Raw genomic sequence first — 19,513 nt, 5'->3', positions numbered from 1 at the left:
ACAAAGTCAAACAATTTCATGCAATTAAAACCGTTTTTCATTAAAAATGCAAATTTCAAATGCAAAACGAACTCGAGTCACGTCAAGCATCAGGCATCACACACACACACACACACACACACACACACACACACACACACACACACACACACAGACAAATACACACACTCACACTTATGCCCATGCCACGAATTCAACATGTTGAGTGTTTGTTTTCATGCAACTTGGCTCGAGTTCTGGGCCAGGTACTTAACTTGATGTCACCAAACAAAAGCACTTTGTTTTAACATGTGCCCGACACTGCGACCCCATTCCCCATTCCCCCTCTCACTCTCCCATCCCCATCCCCCTTCGGTTTAGCAATGCAGCGTGCCTAAAAGCCGCTTGTCTTGTAAACAATCATAAAAAATAATAAAATGCCATAAAGTTGAAAATGTGCGACTGTTGGGAGAGTATCCAAAGCAGACAAGAGAGAGGGTACAGCGAGAGAATGTACACTGAAAAAAAAAAAAATTATTCTATAATTAAAATTATATACTCTTATGTGTGTATTGGAGATATACTTGTTAAATTAAAACATTATGCTAGTGATGTAAAAATACAACGAAATATCGACAACTCGATCACGGACTCGAAAGATAATCGAGTACTTGAACTTGATAATTTATTATTTACAATCTATCGAGTTTATAAAATCGATGTTTATTAAAAATCTACAACTGTATTCTGTTCATCATAGTTATTTTGCTGAATAAAGCTAAGTCGTTCAATTTTTTATAGACAACATAAATAATTGAACTAAAAATATGCCACAGCTTGAATAAGACATAAAACAATACAAGAAAATATGTTTTGTAAAAAACTATGCTTGTATTTTGTAATTACAATACTGCGTTTTTATATAATAACATTATTTTTTTAAACTTCTTGACATTTGCAGCTCGATCTATTATTATTTCAATATAAACCTCGATCAAATGCTTTAATTTACATTAGGATTTAAAAAGCCAACTACTCAATACTAAAAAGACTCAAATATTTAATGTAGCTAAAGTACAGGGCTGGGAATACTGATTAAAATTAATTGATCCCGAAATACAAAATATTGCCAAAAAAAAAAACTCATGCTTGAATCATATATTTTGTACTTGGTGTAGGAATATATGGGATTATTGTACTTTTCTTATTGATTTTATGCCGGAGTGCGGAATATTTTTTTACTGTGTAGAGTGGAGATTGAGACAAAGAGAATTGTAGGCAGGTCGCTTACATTTTTGAGCATTTACCCTCTCGAAATTCACTAACTCCACACATGCCACAACTCCATGGCCAGATCATTGTCATCTTGTCTCTTGTCTGTTGTCTGTTGTTGGAATGAAGTTGAGGCAAAAGGATGTTGCTTTTGTTTGTTCCTTCCCCTGTCCCTCTGCCCCTCTTCAAAGCTGCACTTAAAGCTTGTCGCGTCTGTCGCTGTCATTGTCACGCTCCACAATCAATGTTCTCTCTGCATTGTTGTTGCTAATGTTTTCACTCTGCAGCTGTAACAAGTTTGAAGACGATAAAGTCCAGCCAAGAGCTGCCAGAATGTTAGAATATCTCAATAGCTGCATTGTGAAATACACTTTTGATTGATAAGCTTTCAAATTCAAGCCGTAATTGACATTAAATGTCTAAAGTTTAATACTAAATATTAATATTTGATTTTTTATACCCGTTACTTAAAAAATAAGTAAAAGGGTATATTGTGATCGTTGAAATGTATGTTACATCAACAGCCGAGTCGATATAGCCATGGATACACTGATAAAAAAAAATGTTTTAAAATCAAGATTTTGGTCTCAGGACTAAGATTTTTGGTCTAAAAAATGCGTCGAGAACATAAAATTCTAAAATTAAGAGAACACATCTTGATTTTAAGAGCATTTTAAATAAGACCAAGTTCTTATTTTAAGAATAAATGTTCTTAAAATGAAAATCCAAAAATAAAAGAAAAAAGTGTTTTTTTAGATTTATTTTGATTTTTATACATTTTATAATATCTTAGTAATTTTATAAATGTTTATTTAATTTGTAAAGAGTGGGATTCGAACCGCCGCCTACTGCTTTCATAAATGAAGCGATTTCTCTAACCTCTCGCCACGGAGCTACCATTTGTTTGGTACGAAATAGTACATATTTATACTTTCCTAACCATTTAAGATATTTATTCTTATATTCAGATTTTAAGATTTTTTAGATTTATTATCTTAGTTTTAGTAATTTGGTCTTAATCTTACTTTAATAACAAAATATCTAAGATAAATGTTCTCGATTTTAGAAGTTGGTCTTTGTTTTCAGTGTACATATTATGATTTTTAAGTTAAGGAATAAATTGAATTGTTGTTTAATTCTTTATATATTTATATCACGAAATATATACCTATATACAGTCTTTCTTTTTATGTAATTTTAATTTTTAAGTCAATAATCACTAAGGTCTCTGATTTGCAGGTTTTGTCTATGAAGTCAGTTTTGGAAATGGAAAACCGCTTGTAAAGTGCGCTTTAAACACTTTTCAGCTTGTTTATAAAGTGGCTTACAAACTCAGTGCAGACGTTGTTGTGCATGTGTGAGTTTAATCTCTGCTTGCCATTTAGTCTGAGCACAAAAGCAGTCAAAATGTCGCCAAGTTTTCGGGAGAGTGTTAATAGTGAGGGCGGGAAGGTGGGGAGAGAGGTGTTTGTTCTGTTACCTGGTTGCTTTTGTTGGCACGCTTCATTGAGGCGCATTTAGGTAAGTTTACCAAGTCGCAAACTTTAATAAATGCCTTGCAGGGATGAAGGGGGAGGAGACTACAAGTAAAATCGATAGTGCTATGTGAATTTAATTTTCAACTTGTCTGACATTTTGTAATTGAAAACACAGACATTGACACTTGACACAAAACAGGCAACAAACCCAACAGACAACAGACAACGGACAACGGACAACGGGAAAAGCGGCAAAGCTGCAAAGCTGCGTATGGCGCATTACTAATACGCAGTGTGTGACAACCACAAGAGACAATTTGGCAGCTGCCAAAGGGTTGGCTGTGGCGATTGCGAATACGAATACGAACACGCAGGCAGAAGAAATGGAAAAAGGGGAAAGGGCAGAGGACAGAGGGCACAGGGAATGGGATGTAAGAGATGGGGCATTGGTATAAGCGGCAAACCGGCAACCGGAAAGTCTATTGCCGCTGCAGTTAAAGCATTTTCCAGCATCAGATGACATAGTACAGTGGAAGAAATCACTAAATTTGCACAATAAATTTTCTAGCGTGTTTTAGAATTATAAATCCACTGAAAGTCAACCAAAAATGTCTGTGATCTTCACGGGCTTTTATCTCTGAAACATTTTATTTTATTTTTATTTGAATAGTGAGAAAAACAGACCGTTGGTATGTCTGCTTTTTTCTTGTCTGCCGAAAATGTAAATGAAATGAAAAAAAAAGTGATTTTAGAGAACTAATTAAATTTAAATTCAGAATTCAAATTTGATTGCAGAATGGTATTCCATGTTGCCAATGTCATTATAAAGTAGTCAAGAATCTTCTACTTACATTTTTACAAATTACAGTTAACATTTTACATATCAAGTTTTTAAGTTTTATTAAATCTAAACTAAAATTTGTTTTCCGATGATTTTTTATACAAAAATAAAAAGGATTAAAAACTGATTTAAAGTATTGATTTATATTATTTAAGACATTTAGATTTAATAAAACATAATAACTTGATATTCAAAGCTTTTCAAAAAGCAAAATCAAGGGTCCCCCTGCTAAAAATAAATTATTATAATTAATACTATTTAAATGCAGAATGTTTTGAATAATTCAATAAAAATGAAATGAAGTATATTACATACAAATATGAAAAAAACAGGAACTTAAGTATCATATTCTTGTTGTGTGAAATAAATATTAGCGGCCTCCTTGTGTCGAAAAAAAGATCGCAAATATAGAAACATGTTAAAACAGAATAAAATAGACAAGAAATTTAACCATATTTGAGGTGCGAAAATTTGAATTATTGTAAGCTTTATTGCCACTGTGCAATGTCCTGGCAAATGTACACACACGCATTCACACATTCAATCCACAGGCATTGTGGCTGTCTCGAAAAACCAAAAATCGAGAGAAACGAAAGGCAGAGAGAGAAGTGCGGAGAAGTGGAGAGAAGTGGGGAGAATTGAGGCGAAAGCCGCCACTCGTTGTTCGTTGCTCGTTGCTCGAGTGGCCGCAGGGCAATTGGATATAATTTCTAATTACACGCTTGGACGGACTTTTTACTGTCAGCTTAGTTTACTGATGTCTCTATATTTCGTGTGTGTGTGTGTGTGTCCGTATGTGCGAGTGTGCGTGTGTGTATTGTGTGTAATTTGCTGCATGTAAGTGTAAGTGTAATTTGGCATTTTGATTTTTAATTGTTCGGCCACACAAACCGACGGCATAGAAAAATAATTTCCACAACTTGCATCCTTTAATTAAACCAGGCAGACAGACATTAAAGACATGCAAGTCAGACGGACAGACAGACAGACAGACAGACGGACAAATGGACAGAAAGACAGAAAGACAGTCATATAGTTGGGCGATTTGTAATTGTCGAAATTACAAAGCTACACATGAAATTTGCATATTATTAAGCTCAATTGTTGTTGCCGTCTGTAGCCAAGAGAAATATATCAAGTGACACTCGTATCTTCGTCTTTGACTGCTGTTTCTCTCTGGTTCTGTTTCTGTTGCTGCATTCTTTACTTCCCCTCTTTGTTCCCCTCTGTTTCCCATCGCCATAAATTGCTGCTGCAATTGCAATTGTCGCTCTGCACTTTGGGAAGCTGGCGATGTCAACACTTGAACACGCGCCAGCGACAGTCGAAAGGCAAAAAGCGCCCCCAAAATTATGCAACAGACTCTCGCAAATTTGGCGCACGAGCAGCAGCAACAACAACAACAACATCAACAAGTAAGACAAACTGCTCGGCTGTTAAATGCCCAGTTTTCATATCTTCGCAGTGGATCGAACACAAATAAAATAAATATTAATAAAATAAAAAAAAATCAAAATAGACGAATAGATATTAATAATATAATAATATTAAAACAAATGTTAAAAAAAATTTATCTTAAATATTACATATAGACTCTGCTTGAATTTAATCGTAATTTGCAATTATATATTTTAATTTTTTACTTTATTAAATATTAAAAAAAAATTTTTGAATGCTTAACATTTTATATAATATTAAAATCAGCAAAAGCAATTGCTCGGCTTATAAAAATACAACAATTTTAAATCAAATGTTAAAAAATAAAATTTTAAGAATAACATATAGATTTCTGCTTATATTTAATCGTTACTTGCAATTATATATTATTATTGTTTATTTTATTAAATATTAAAAAATTTTTTAATGGTTAACATATTAGGTAATATTAAAATCAGCTAAAGCAATTGTTCGTTTTATAAAAGTTTATAATTATTATTTTTTTAAATATTAGAAAAAATTTTTATTTTAAAAATTTTTTTTGAACAATTTGCATTTTAAATAATTGAAATATTAGTAAAAGCTATTTTTCGGTTTATTATATTTTCCGTTTATATTTATATACTAAAATATTTGTTTTAAAGTCATAATTCACCGACGATGAAACTTAACCCATCGAGATGAATTCTTGAGGGCGACATTGTCATAAACTTAAAAGCCTTAAATTACTTTGCGTACTGGGCTTGGGACAACAACAACGACAACAGCGGCTAGCGAATATTGCAGCCAGTTTATTTTTGTGCAATTACAGAATGGGATGAGCTCGACAAAAAAAAAAGAAGAAAACAAAAAAAAGAAGAAGAAGAAAATCATGTTGCAAGAGCGTCGCTGACAACGTCAGCTTTTGCATTTGCTTCAGCTTCTGTTGCTGCTTCTGCTTCTGCTTCAGCTTCAACTGTCAACTGTCAGGCGTTTTTTTATTGTTGTTGTTGTTGCTGTTGTTGTTTCTGTGGTTGTTGCCGTTTCACGCCATTATATTCGCAATATGATTATTATGCGAATGCAAAAGTGTTGACGTTGTCACGTTTGGGCTGCCAGCTTGTCAAGTGCGAACAGCGAAAATGGCATTGGCACAAGTGTTGCCAGTGTTGCAAGTGTTGCAAGTGCTGAAAGTGCTGCAAGAATCTGCTTTACAACCAACTAATTGGCTCTTTTTTTGTCCAACTGAAATTTTCTGCATGTTGAAGTCGCCTGTACAAATATGGGACAATATAAACATATAAGTATGTAAACCGAGAGAAAACATTGAGTTTGGCTTACCTCAAATTTCTTATTACTGATTTATTATTTTCAGCTTTTATATTTTACTATTTCTAATTACTTTTCAGTTTAATTTAAAAATAAATAATTTTTTATAGCTACATTCATTCTTTTGAAAATTATTTAATAAATAATAATCTAATATAAGATTTATACCTTTGGTAGTTTTATAGACTTAAAACATCAAGAAAATATATACAAAACAATTGTGAAATCAAAAATTAGATTTTTCATGTATAAAATTGAAGCAAGTTTTAAAATAAAACCTTAGATTCTATGGTTTGAGAACAGTTTTAAAATATATGAAATCAAAGTATTGAAAATCTTAATAAAAGAATTTTTTTTACGTTCGCCTGCTTGAAATTAAAAATGAAATTATTTTTTACCTAATAAAATCATATTTGGAATAAGATAAAATTAACATAATTGATTAATTTTGTGAATTGAATTAAAAACGTATTTTGAAAAGCGTTTATTCTAAGGAACTTTAAAATACATTTGGCATAAGATGACGTGGAATCGAATCCAGTTATTTTTTAAACTGAAGTTCCATATATGTGACTGGCCTGTCACTTTAAGAAAGCCATGGAGCTACAAAAGTTTCTATGATTGAGTTTTTTGAATACTAGCTGGAAATGTGTGATTTCAAATACGAAATACTTGCTTCTTTTTGCACTGTGTATATTTAGACACACACACACACAGAGGTTGGACTGTAATGGTCAGTCATGTTAGAATTTGATGGAACCCTCATCAAAAGTGATTTAAGTGCGAGTCCGGCCAAAAGTTTTTGCTTGCCTCTTGGCAAATGTGCAAATAACAAATGATTTTGGATTTGCCATCACCCACTTGTAAATAAAAGTGGTCTGTCTGTCTGTCTGTGTGTGAGTGTGTGTGTGTGAGTGTGTGTAATTATATGTGGTATGTACCAGCATGTTTGCCTTTGTTTTTATGCCTGTCATGACTGTTGTATGCCCCTTGGCCAAATCAAATGTAAGCCACAATTAAAACATAAAACTACCAAGCATTTTCCTCTTTTCTATGTCTTTGTTATGTGTGTACAATTGTGTGTGTGTGTCTTAGTTTTACACACACATCAAACATTTTTTGCCAGCTTTTAGAAAAGCCCAAGGGCTATAATTAGCTTAAATTAGTTGCAACTGAGCCTGCGTTTGGCAGCTGAGTCCAGTTGTGAGTTAGGAGGCACTAAGGTATGGAAATAGGAGTTAGAGAAGGGCAGTCAGATAGTGATAAGGGACAGGGGGTGGTTAGGTAAAGGTTTGTCCAGCTCTCAGCTGCCACTCAGCCGAAGAGGAATTTCCGGTTATTGTCTGGCGAGCTAAAGATTCTCAAGTAGTTATCTCAGAGCGCACTCAGACGAAACCGCCAACCAACTTCACCCCAACCCCTAAGCATCCATCCACCCAACTACACAACCAGCCAAGAACCTCGAGAATGCAGCCGAGTGTCCTGACGTTGAACGTAGAATGTGGCACGTTGACGTTGCCTTGTCATAAATCCGCGAGCTGCCTGCCGAGGCTGTCAGTAATTAGCGCGCTCACTCAACGGGAGAGAGAGCGAAAGAGACGGAGAGAGAGAGATGGGGAGAGAGAGAGTGCTCCTTGTTCTGCAAGCAGACTTGCCCCACAAAGCTAACGAGTCACTTGTAAGAAAGGCAATGCCAGTAACTCTGTTGAAACCATACGAGGGTGGACTGATAAGTTATGTAGAAGTCAAATTAAACTAATAAAAAAAAATCAGAGTACATAAACAAGAATAATGCAACAATAAATATTTTAAACAATCAATAGAAATTAATTAAATTTTTAAATATGCCAACTATCATTATTTTCTTTAAAATTGATATTAGACACTATCAAAGATTAACTTAAATAACCTGTAACAAGTATAGATTTTAATAATAGAAAAATCATTTTATATACTCGCACAGAGCATATGAATAATAATAATAATGAACTTTAACAACAATTTACATTTTTTAAAAGTTCAGTTATTAAAAGAATAATTTATAATCATCTCTTTGATTAATTTATTTTATCTGGCGGTTCTAGAAATTCTTCATCGCTTAAAAAAATAAAATTGTTACAGTTTCTCAAAAAATGTTTTTTTTTCCCAAAGAAAACAACACTATTTCAGTAACATCTCATTTCGACTAGCTATTTATATATTTTTTTAAATAAAATAAAGATAATAGTCTAGATAACAGTTTACCTAAATCCATACAGCATGTTGTGTGTGAAATTTATTAGTTTAATTTATATAATTATGAAATTTAAATAATTTTAAGCTAATTTATATACTGTATAAAATATTCCAACAATTATTGGATTATTATTAAAGAGTTATAATATGAAACAAATGCATGGAAGCTGATTCTTTTGATTCTAGCCGATAACATTTTATAGTAATTTTAGAGAATAAGTTTCTATTTGTGAGATTTGGGGACCTTTTTTAACCAATTATTGAAAAAAAGTTATAGTCAGCTAAAAACTAAATTTATAAATGCCTTGACTTGGTATTATTTGTAGGTATTATCTAGATACAAATGTATTTGAGTAAATTGTAAAAAATAAAATAATTATAGAAATTTATTAAAGTTGCTTTTACTTACTAGGGCCAATGACTTGTCGACCCACCCTCGACGACTGGATTAGACAGGCGTCTGCAATTAGTGAGCAGCTTTTGGACGGGAACATTTAGTGGCCAACGTTGTTGTTGTTGCTGCAACAAAGTGGCTGCAGCGAGGCGCCGTCAAAGCAGATGATGAGGTACACAGAACTCGTAGCATGACAAGGCTTCAGAAGGACTCACTGACTGACTGACTGACTGACTGTCCGTTTGACTGAAACATTCACATCAACGCCACGGAATTGCTCTTGTGCACGTTCAGTGGTCCAAAAACAACATCAACAACAATAACAACAACAAACAAGTTGCCACTTGAGTTGCCAAACCAATTGGCACTGCATTGTGGAATAGGTTTGTCCTGCTCTTAGCCATGTCAAAAGTCATCACCTTTATCGCCTTCGTTGGCAAGGCAGCAGCCATTTAGCCAACCCTCCAACCATTCAACCATTCAACCATCCAACTATCCAACCATCCAACCATCCAACAGTTGCATTAGCTCTGGCAATATTATGACTGCAGCCAGACCCAGGAAAAAGGAACAGGGAAAGGACCAGGACCAGGGAAAGAACCAGGAGCTATAGCTGAAGCTGAAGCTGAATCTTGTCCTGCCTGAGTCAAGTATATTGTAATTCATAATCCTACGATTTAGTTGGCATAAGACACAACGCTTTATTTCTTGTTGTGGTTTGCTTTTGGCTTAAGTGGCGTCTTCTCTGGCTGCAGCAACGTCTTTGCCTTCATCTTCCTCCTTGTCTTCGCCCTCTTCCTTTGTCTTCGTCTTCATCTTCAACTTGGTCGCCCAGTCCAAAAATTTTGACACTGATTGTGTTTGCACTTTGTGGGAGTGTGGGGGAGGGGGGGGTGAGGGATTTTAAGCCGTTAAGCACTGAAAATATTTCCTCTGCCATGGGTATAGTTTCTACTCGAAATGCCTGGCAAGTGCAGCTTTGGGACAGACACTGGCAAAGTGGTCACAATTATGGGTTCAATGTGCCACTTGGTTGGCATATCACTTGCTCTGGTTTAGCTAAGGAGCTTAGCGCAATTGAGCAATAAATGATTGGGGAATGAACATGAAAATGAAAATGCCACAGTTGATTATATTTTCAAATAGGTTTTCTCTTTAATTATATGTATTCTTCTTTTCCGCATATACTATATATTATATATATATTCATATATTATGCATTCTTTACAATCATATTCCTGTCTATTCTCATACTTGTATTTGCTTAACTAAAATTTACATACAGCGCTAAACGATCTTGAAGCCACCACATTGATAGGCATAATCCAGGGACCGTAACTACTAGAATTTTTATTTTACTTCTTGCTTTTTTTAAAATTATAAATGATTAATAAATAATGATAAATAATTTATATACATGTATAATAACTAATTTTCCGATTTGTATAAAAAAACTTTAATGATCATACTAAAAATTCCAAAAAAAAATTATTGTTAATATATTTTGGTATTTATCCATAAAATTTTCAAAAATTCAATTATACAAATTTTTATTTTAATTTTACATTTTATTTAAAAATCAAAGAAATAAACCTTATTATCAAATTTGAATAATATTGATTTAAAGCTTAAAGAAAATATTTTTTTTTGGTTGGTATTTTATTTTTGGTATTTTTGATATTATATACGTAATTTAGTTTTAAATAGATTTTTTTTATGATTTTAATATCAACATTATAACTTATTTAATAAATCAACATTTTTTATTAAGTAAAACAATAAAAAAAATCAACAAAAAAGTAAATAGAAAATATAACTTTATCCTGCTTTGAGGATACCACATCAAAATAATGCGTGTTTCATTCATCTTTATCAATTCAAAACTTATAACTATTATTTGCGATCCCTGGCATAATTCATAAACAGTCATACATACATACATCTATACCTTTTAATATATATGTACGATATATAGTCAATAGTTATATTTATTTACGGGGTTTACATATTTACAATAATTTACATTATTATTAAGCACATCAGTTATCGATAACTTTATCGACTTAAGGGTTGCATCCTTGCTTTGATCAATATCTATGGATATATTCACTGTACAGCACCTGTTTCCGATATCTGATTCGGTTACGGTTTTACTTAACTTTTAGGTAGTTTAATTATTGTTCTCTCTGTCTCCAATTCTTTAATTACTTCTGAGATATTCTCCTTCGCTTGACATTGACTTGATTTGGTCGCTGCTTGGATATTTACACGATTCCTGTTCTCCGCTTTCTGCTAAATGATATACATATGTATCGAAGTCCTTCGTATAAATTCTGTAGAGTTATCTAGGGGCTGTAGTCCGGCCTTCATATATATATAAAAATAACTTTGCTCTGTGGCTAATTAACGATTCCCACTTGGTGGTATCTAGACATTCGTCACACCCAATTTGGCCAAATTGCCCAACGTGATGGCGTCACCTGGTTGCAGTTGCAAGGCCGCCTTGTAACTGGCTGCCGCATGATTTGTGCGTCCCAGAAGATGCAGAATGGCGCCCAAATTGGTGTGGGCGTGTGCGTCATCGGGTCGCAAGGTCACAGCCTAAATGAGAGCCAAAAAAATTAGCATACAGTTAATTGTCAGCTTATTTTTATTAGATAATTTTAATTATTATATCGATGCTCACCTTGCGATACCAAATTTCCGCCTCGACTTTGCGATCGAGCAGCCGCAGCGATGTTGCAGCTGCCACAACCAAGGCGTAGTCCGTGGGCGCCAATTCAGCGGCACGTCGATGATAGACGACGGACTCGTGATGACGGGACTGTAGGGTCAGGAATTCAGCTAAAAATAGAAGAGTAAATACAAATTAGGAAATTGTTTAAAATATTATGCAAATTTCAGTTAAAGCTAGGCTTTAATATCATAAAACAAAAACTTTTGTAAAAGGAAGCTATAAAGACATAATATCATTAAATAATATAAATTATAGTAAGTCAGCAAAATTCATAAAAATAGTGTTTTAAAAAATAACGTTCAAATTAAATTAAATTAATAAGTTTTGACCAAATCGTGGTGAATATCAAAGGAGAATACCAAGGAGTTTTATTTTAATAATCCTTTCCTTCGAACAAATATTGGCTAGACAAGTTACAAATATAAGCAAAAAATGAATGAATATAATATTTTAAAATGTTGTTTACAATTATACACCGATGCATTGATTCAACTATGGTGATTTTTATACGATAATAAAATCGATATAAATATTATATCAAAAAGAAAAACTAATAAAATAAAATTAAAAAAATATATCGAAAAAAAATTAATTAAAATAAATAAATAAAGACAAATTTAAAATATTATATCATATTTTCCCCAAAAGAGGAGTAGAATAACCCAAATATCGTATTAAATATGAGTGCATCGCACATTTGTATATCATAAAATTAAATTCTTTTTTTTTTTAACTCAAATAATCGAATTTTGGACACCACTGCTTTATACCGATAGGTGATACCCATCCCAAATTTCATTTATGTACTCACCGTAGTGGTGATAGACGCTGGCCTGCTCCGGCGCCATTTGCAACGCCCGCTTGAACCACATTTCCGCCTCCGAGGCGCGACTGCTCTGCAGAGGAAAGAACAAACTGTAAGACATCTAGGACTCTTGCAAATCTATAGACTACATACATTTCTGGCCAGCGTAATGCCATAGGACAGATGAGCCGCCACCTGATTGGGCTGCAGCTCCAGAGCAGCACGATGATGTCTCTCCGCCTCGTCCCACTGCTGAAGGCGACCGAAGACGTCACCGATGCGCTGGTAAAGCACCTCTCGTTGATGCAACAGCGTCGGCAGAGAGGAGAGCGCTTCGCGGTAGACAGCCAGCGCTCGTTGCAACTTGCCCTGCTCCACGTAGAGCGCCCCCAGCTGCAGATAGGCCGAACTTCTGGCCTGATCGTGGGCACCGCGATCTCTCACCGCTGCCCCATCGAGCGTGGAACCCAGCTGGAGAATCTCGATCGCCTGTTGACGCTTGCCCAGCGCTATGAATGATATGCCGAGGTTCAGGTAGGCAACTGTTTTGGAAAAAGAAAGCAATTAAGATTAGGCAACTGTTTTGAGAAATAAATGAATTAAGATTAATTTTTTTATATAATTATTTTTACAATATAAATTTTTTAATTAAAATTATTTTTTATTATTTTGATCTAAATAAAGAAATTATAAATTTATGTTTTGGGCAAAGAAATAAGTTACTTTACTATATCATTACTTTCATTTATCATAAATAATAATTTTTAATATACAAATTATTAGATGAGTATTATTTGTTGACTTTAATAAGAAATTAAAATGTTACTCTCATTGTTATTATAAGCTTTTATTTAACAAATAATGGTATAACTCATATTTATATTTATTATTAGTTATATAGCTCTTTTTTCTCGATATTTTAATTTGGTTTTTGAATGTTTCCTTTTTTATTTTTATTGCAACAAATAACTTTTATATATAATTTAAATTTTATATTAATAATAAAAATATCAGCAACACTAAATACAATTTTTAATACATTTACCAAGGACTATAATCATTATAAGCTTTATTATAAAAATTATAAATTTTGTTGCAAATAACTTTGGTTAGAAAATTGTATTTAATGCTTTTCAATGCATTCAGATTTAAAACTCTACTCTTTTTTGTTATCTCTGATCATAATTTATTACTTGATTCACTCACCTGCCAGACTCGGGCGAAACTTGATGGCACGCTGAAAGCACTCGACGGCTGACTTATAGTCCTGCTGATTCTGGTGCAGAATGCCCCTGCAATATGAAAGGAGAAAGTGGTAGAGAAATGGAAACGGAAATGGAAAAAAAGAAAGCGAAAGCGAAAGCATGAGTGTTGGCTTTAAAAGACTGCTGGCTGAACTTGTCGCATACTTCAATGTCTGTTTAAGATCTAATTAGGGCATCCTGTGGCAGGCGGGCCACTTGACGGCGCCTAGAAAATTGTCAAGTGTCCGACAGTCGACTGAGAATGAAAGGTGCAATCCAGGCGAAGGTGAAGAAACCACTTGCTCAGACTTATATAATTAGTTTGCCCAGTAGCTGCAGTTGTTGGCTTTATTAAATTTAAATCTGCCACAACTAGTTGCCTGCACATTCTGACACATTCAAGGCATACAGTGAATGCTACAGCTGTCAGCAGCAACAATAACAGCTGACTGACATCCTTGTAAAGGCATAAAAAAAAAAAACAGTTTAAAGCGCTATAATCTAGTTATCGACTAACAAATATCCGTTATTCAACTTATTTTCAAATTAAATTATCGTTGCCATAAAAAAAATTACTGCATTCATTTAGGCGCAACGGAACAAGCTAAAAACAGACATAACTACTGATAAATTTATCCGATCTGAATAAAAATTGTTGGGATAAATCAAAATGTAAGAGGGTAATTTCTCTATTTCAATAAAATAATAATTACTGGAAAACAGGTTTTAAAAGTTTCAGTTTTCGATTTGGGTTCGCTCTCTAATATTCAGGTGTCCATAAAAATGAACAGATATAACAACAACCACTCAACAAATTTAATATACCCTTGTTCTCAATAAGTTCCTGGTATAAAAATCAAATTATACAGTTCAGTGATTTCTGGTTTCGGTGTTTGGTATTTGGTTGCGAGGAGTGTTTTCTTCGAATGTGGGTGTGTGTATCGTGTGTGTGTGGGGTGTGGTGTGTTGCATGTTGTGTGTGTGTGTGTGAGCTTCCCCTTTATCCTTGGTGGCAGTGGCAAACACCGGTAATACACACAATTTCGACAACTCGTTCGATTTCTTTTTTACTACAGTAGCATCCATCTATCCATCTATCTATCTATGCATCTATCTATCTGAGTGTCTGTCTGTCTGACTGTCTCTCTTGCTATATGGCTGGATGTGGGTGTGTCCTTCAGTTTTGGCTCCTGGCGCCACTTGTTGTGGGTGGTAATCAGTCAAGCAAACGACAACAACGAATGCCGAGTGCCGGCAGCATTTGCTATTGATGACTTGATCGCAGTAAATAATATATGTGCAAACAGCTGTTTATCCTTTGAGCGCGAACAGGAAATGGAATAGTCCCGTGGGGAACAAGGATGTTAAGGATGTTGAGCAGAAGTTGCTGCCGATTCTCCTGCGGTTGCCCTGACAACATTGATTTTCGATTAGCGTGGGGGCAAACATGTCACACAGTTGTCCTTGCGTCTCGTCTCTGTTTATAGTTGTTGCTTCAATTGTTGTTGTTGTTCTTCTTGTTGCTGTTGCTGTTGCACGTTGAAGGGTTTCAGGAATTTCAGTATTTTCCCTGCGGCTAATACTCGCATTCTTTGCTCAACAGCAGCAGGAGTTGAATATGACAGCAGCCTTAGCAATGTGACCTGATTCTCTGAACCATTGACTTTGAGTACTTTGACATTAAGGGGGTAGCTTAGCCAAAATACATGCAATAATCTGGCATGCGATAAGGTACTGACTTCAGGCGTGGCAAAAAAGCCGGCTCTCATGCTGAAAATGACGCACTGAATATTCAAAGCGCAACTCCGCGTCTGGTTTTTCACATTTGTATACCCATTGTTTAATAAAGTGTAAGGGTATGTTAACCGTTTGTGTTGAAAACTAGAAAACAGCGACTAAAAGAGCTGGAACAACTAAATTTGAATATTTTCTCAATCAGACTCACAATTTTAAAAATAAAAATCTCTTGTTGATAATTGAATACGTAATTAAATATTGCTCTACTTAATTGCATTAAGATCGAATAAATATAATTCAAGCTAGAGCTGTTTAAAGTTTCTTAAAAATAAAGCGCCTAAAAGTAGGCAGCAATTTCTATACTGTACAAATAAAATTAATAGATATCTTAATATTGTAACTGGTATCTGATAGTCGATTTTTCGACCATAGCCCTTACTCCAGCACACTTACAGCACTTACAACACTAATTATCGTTTTCTTTTCTTTTTTTGTATGAAACTACCTAATCACATTAAGATCGGATAAATATAACTCAAGTTATGGCTGTTTAAAGTGACAATTGCCTAAAAGTATGCAATAATTTATAAATCATACAATTTATTAGCACACACTTTATATATACACATTTTGTAAGGGGTATCTATTAGTAGAGTTTTCGACTCTAGCCTCTTCCGCTTGTTTTTCCACAACTCTGTCTCTCAACTCGCATTTGCAGCTATAACACTTGTTGTTGTTGTGTTGCATAATATGATATTATTGTAGTTGCTGCTGCCGCTGTTGACTCTTTCTTTTGGTCCGTTATGTTGTCGCGTCGCGTTGCATTGCATTGCTGGGAAATATGCGCAATGAGCAAAAATGCAATGCGAACAGACAACAGAGAAAACAGCACGCTTACAGACTTTGTCAGACGTTGACAGACAAAACGGAATGGAATAGAAACGGAGAAAAAGTCAGACAGTCAGGCAGTCAGGCAGTCAGTCAGTCAGGATAGGCGAACAGATCTTTTTGCTGGGGGCTGGGAGTGTAAACGCGAAGGACTTTTGTGTGAGCAGCGGAAAGTGGAAAGCTGGAAAACTGGGAAAAGTATACGAGTATGCAATGAAAAAGTAAGCTGCATGAAATGCGCATAGTTTTGCAGAAACTGAAAGAATTTCACTGCTGCTCCTTGGTGGAAAAAAAAAAACAGCAAAATGGGCTTCATTTGACAGCTTGTTCGGTATTGTCTCTCTGTCTCACTGTCTCTCACTTTCAGTGTGTCTAGCTCTTTTCTTGACGGAAGCCTTGAGCATGAAATGGTTGCACTAAATGCGCAGTGCAAAATAAAAGGAAAAAACCAAACAGACAGAGATAATGAAAATGGCTGCCTGGGTAAAAAGCTGCCATTTATCCGAGCACTTGAAGCGTGTACTGCTCGTATACAAGTGTGTCGCATGTCATGTGGCACAGCAGCTCATCTAATGCGAGTACGAGTACGGGTACGAGTACGAGTAGAACTACAAATAGGAGTACTCCTAAAGGGACTTGGGTGCACTCAGATTGGTTGCTTTTAAAACTACGCAAATGGTCGCTAAGTGGTCGACTAGTCGATACTCACAAATTAAAGTGCACATCGGCCATGTTGGGCCTGTATCTGATTGCCTCCTGCAGCACCTGTTTGGCCTCCTCGTAGCGCGCCTGGGAGCTCAGCACGCTGCCCAGATTACCCAGTGCTGTGAAAGGAGCAAAGATGCAAAAATTTATTACACTGTTCAAAAAAATATAAGTTAAATTATAAATTTATTTTTCTTAATTTTATTTTTTTAATTATTGCATAATTTATATTAAAATTAGCTAGCAGCACACTATTATTATTACTTAAAATTACAAGTTTAAGATTTAAGTCATATAAGTTAATTTCTAAATTTAATTTTATTTATTTTATTAATGCATAATTTATATTAAAATTAGCTAGAAGCACACTATGGTTTACCTAAATCTTAATGGACAAAAATTAAAATTACTTCAAACTAAAAGTTTAAGCTTTAAGTTGAATCATATTTATGTTAAATAAATTGTTATCAAATTATTTACACGTATATACTATATTTTTTATTTAATTTATACTTTATTTTCATAGATTTTAATAGTCAAATATTTTTTGAATTTAATTTACATTTAATTTACATGAATATTATTTAAAATAAAACTATAGAAAACGTCTCGAGGTAAAACAATATACCCTTTTACTTATTTTTTAAGTAACGGGTATAAAAATATTTAAATATATACAGGTTGACACAGAGAGTAAAACCAACCGAAAATCCCTCAAAATTCCATAAATTCTTAGGAGATTTTCTGTTGATTTCGCTCTATGTGGCAGCCTCTTTATATTTAAATATTTTAACCTAAAGACGTTTTCTTTCCCTTATTTATTATAATATTCAACTGAAATAACCACCAAAACTCCATACATTTTTGGTTCATTTTGTTTTCTGTGGAAGATTTGTCTGTTGATATTTCTGTCTGTGTAGTTGAGTGATGACACTTAACAGTGGGTGGTAAATGGGACTCACCTTTTGGCGGATTGACAGTAATGGCACTCCTGTACAGACTCTCCTCGTCCCGCCAGTCCGCGTTGCGTTGCACGGTCCGCAGACTCAACGCAGCTAGAAGGACGCTGAAGGAGAGCAGGAGACCACAACGAGTCCTGGTACCGCGGACTCGAGTGCTGGCCAAGAGCTTGGAGACACCGAAGCCAACGAGAAGGCAAAAGCCAACACTGGGCAAGTACAGTAAACGCTCGGCGACCACGAAGCCCACGTAGAAGAAAAGATTGCTGGCGGGCAGAAAGGGAAGCGTGAGAAAGGCGCAGGACATCAACAGGATGCAGGCATTGCGGGAAGCGAGCGACATTCCTGCCAGCATGTAGTCCGACGAGGCAGCTGAAGCTGACGAGCTGATGTCGATTGAGCCGCAAGTGGAACTGGAACTGGAACTGGAGCTGGAACTGGTGCTGTTGCTGCAGCTGCTGCTGCTGCGTGAGCCGCGAAAGGCCTTGTGTAAGGCCAGGCCGACAGCGGAAGACACAAGGTGATGGGTATGGGGATGGGGATGGGAATGGGCAGGGGGATGTGGTTGTTGTTGTTGTTGCTGTTGTGACACCGAAGTTGCACTTGCAGCTTCACCATAAGCGTAGACGCCATTGCTGTTGTTGTTGTTGCAGTCGCTGCACGGCTGTTTGCTAAATGGAAGCGCGTCCTGATGATAACTTGCCTCATAGGCTTGGTACTTGTTGTTGTTATTGTTATTATTATTATTATTGTTATTGTTGTTATTGGAGATTCGCTTGCGCTTTGCGCGAGATTTGCGTCCAACTTTCTGTATGTGATACTGTGGATATGCTCCATTGCCATTGCCCTCGAACAACTCGCTGCTGTGCAGCAGCAACTTGCAACTGCGCCATGCCACGCCGAAGAGCACACAATAGAAGCAGGCGCTCTGAGCATTGCGGCGATCCCAGAGCGTTGTCACTCGCGGCAACGCGTCCATGCCCCAATCGAAGCTCAGCACCTGCGGCTGCAGCAGCAGCTTAAAGTTCACCACAGGCAGGTGCAGAAATGTCAACAGTCGCGTCCACGCGGACGCAGTGCGTGCTATGGGATTGTCCGCACTCGAGAATGCAGTCTGTGGACCGGGAATCGTGAAAAGGCGCCAATAGAGGCTGAAGAAAAGCGCGCATAGCACAATGCAAAGCGATCGCAAGCGTTGCTACAAAGAAAAGTAAAGAGAGGGAGAAAGAGAGAGAAGAAAAAATAATTTTTTAAATTAATAATATTTTGATGAAGAATACATTTACAGGCCAATTAAAAAACAACATGATATTCCGCATGAAAATCGCATAAGTTTTGGCAAAGTTATGAGTCATTGAATTTTTAGAAAAAGTGTCAAGGGGAGAGTATGGGAAAAGTACGAAACAATTGACAGTGATGCAAAAAATCGAATTTTCTAAGTTAGTGAAATTTTGATGCAGATATAATACAGAGGCCAAATAATGATCAAAATGG

At 35.5% G+C, this 19,513-nt stretch overlaps 1 protein-coding gene across 1 annotated transcript in view; it reads right to left on the bottom strand.

Moving 5' to 3' along the window:
* Positions 1 to 11,155: 11,155 nt before the first annotated feature.
* LOC117780834 (protein O-mannosyl-transferase TMTC2) overlaps positions 11,156 to 19,513 on the bottom strand; it is a 42,958-nt gene continuing 34,600 nt past the window's right edge. The window contains exons 4-10 of the mRNA XM_034617505.1: positions 18,023 to 19,217; positions 17,065 to 17,179; positions 13,693 to 13,778; positions 12,640 to 13,028; positions 12,493 to 12,577; positions 11,631 to 11,788; positions 11,156 to 11,545 (exon numbers count right to left, since the gene is read on the bottom strand). Coding sequence (XP_034473396.1) covers positions 11,372 to 11,545; positions 11,631 to 11,788; positions 12,493 to 12,577; positions 12,640 to 13,028; positions 13,693 to 13,778; positions 17,065 to 17,179; positions 18,023 to 19,217 — 2,202 coding nt within the window. The 3' untranslated portion in view covers positions 11,156 to 11,371. The remainder of the gene's footprint in view (positions 11,546 to 11,630; positions 11,789 to 12,492; positions 12,578 to 12,639; positions 13,029 to 13,692; positions 13,779 to 17,064; positions 17,180 to 18,022; positions 19,218 to 19,513) is intronic.

This window comes from Drosophila innubila, assembly GCF_004354385.1.
Source record: "Drosophila innubila isolate TH190305 chromosome 2L unlocalized genomic scaffold, UK_Dinn_1.0 4_B_2L, whole genome shotgun sequence".
Classification (NCBI taxonomy): Eukaryota; Metazoa; Arthropoda; class Insecta; order Diptera; family Drosophilidae; genus Drosophila; species Drosophila innubila.
This window is presented reverse-complemented; position numbering and strand designations above follow the sequence as displayed.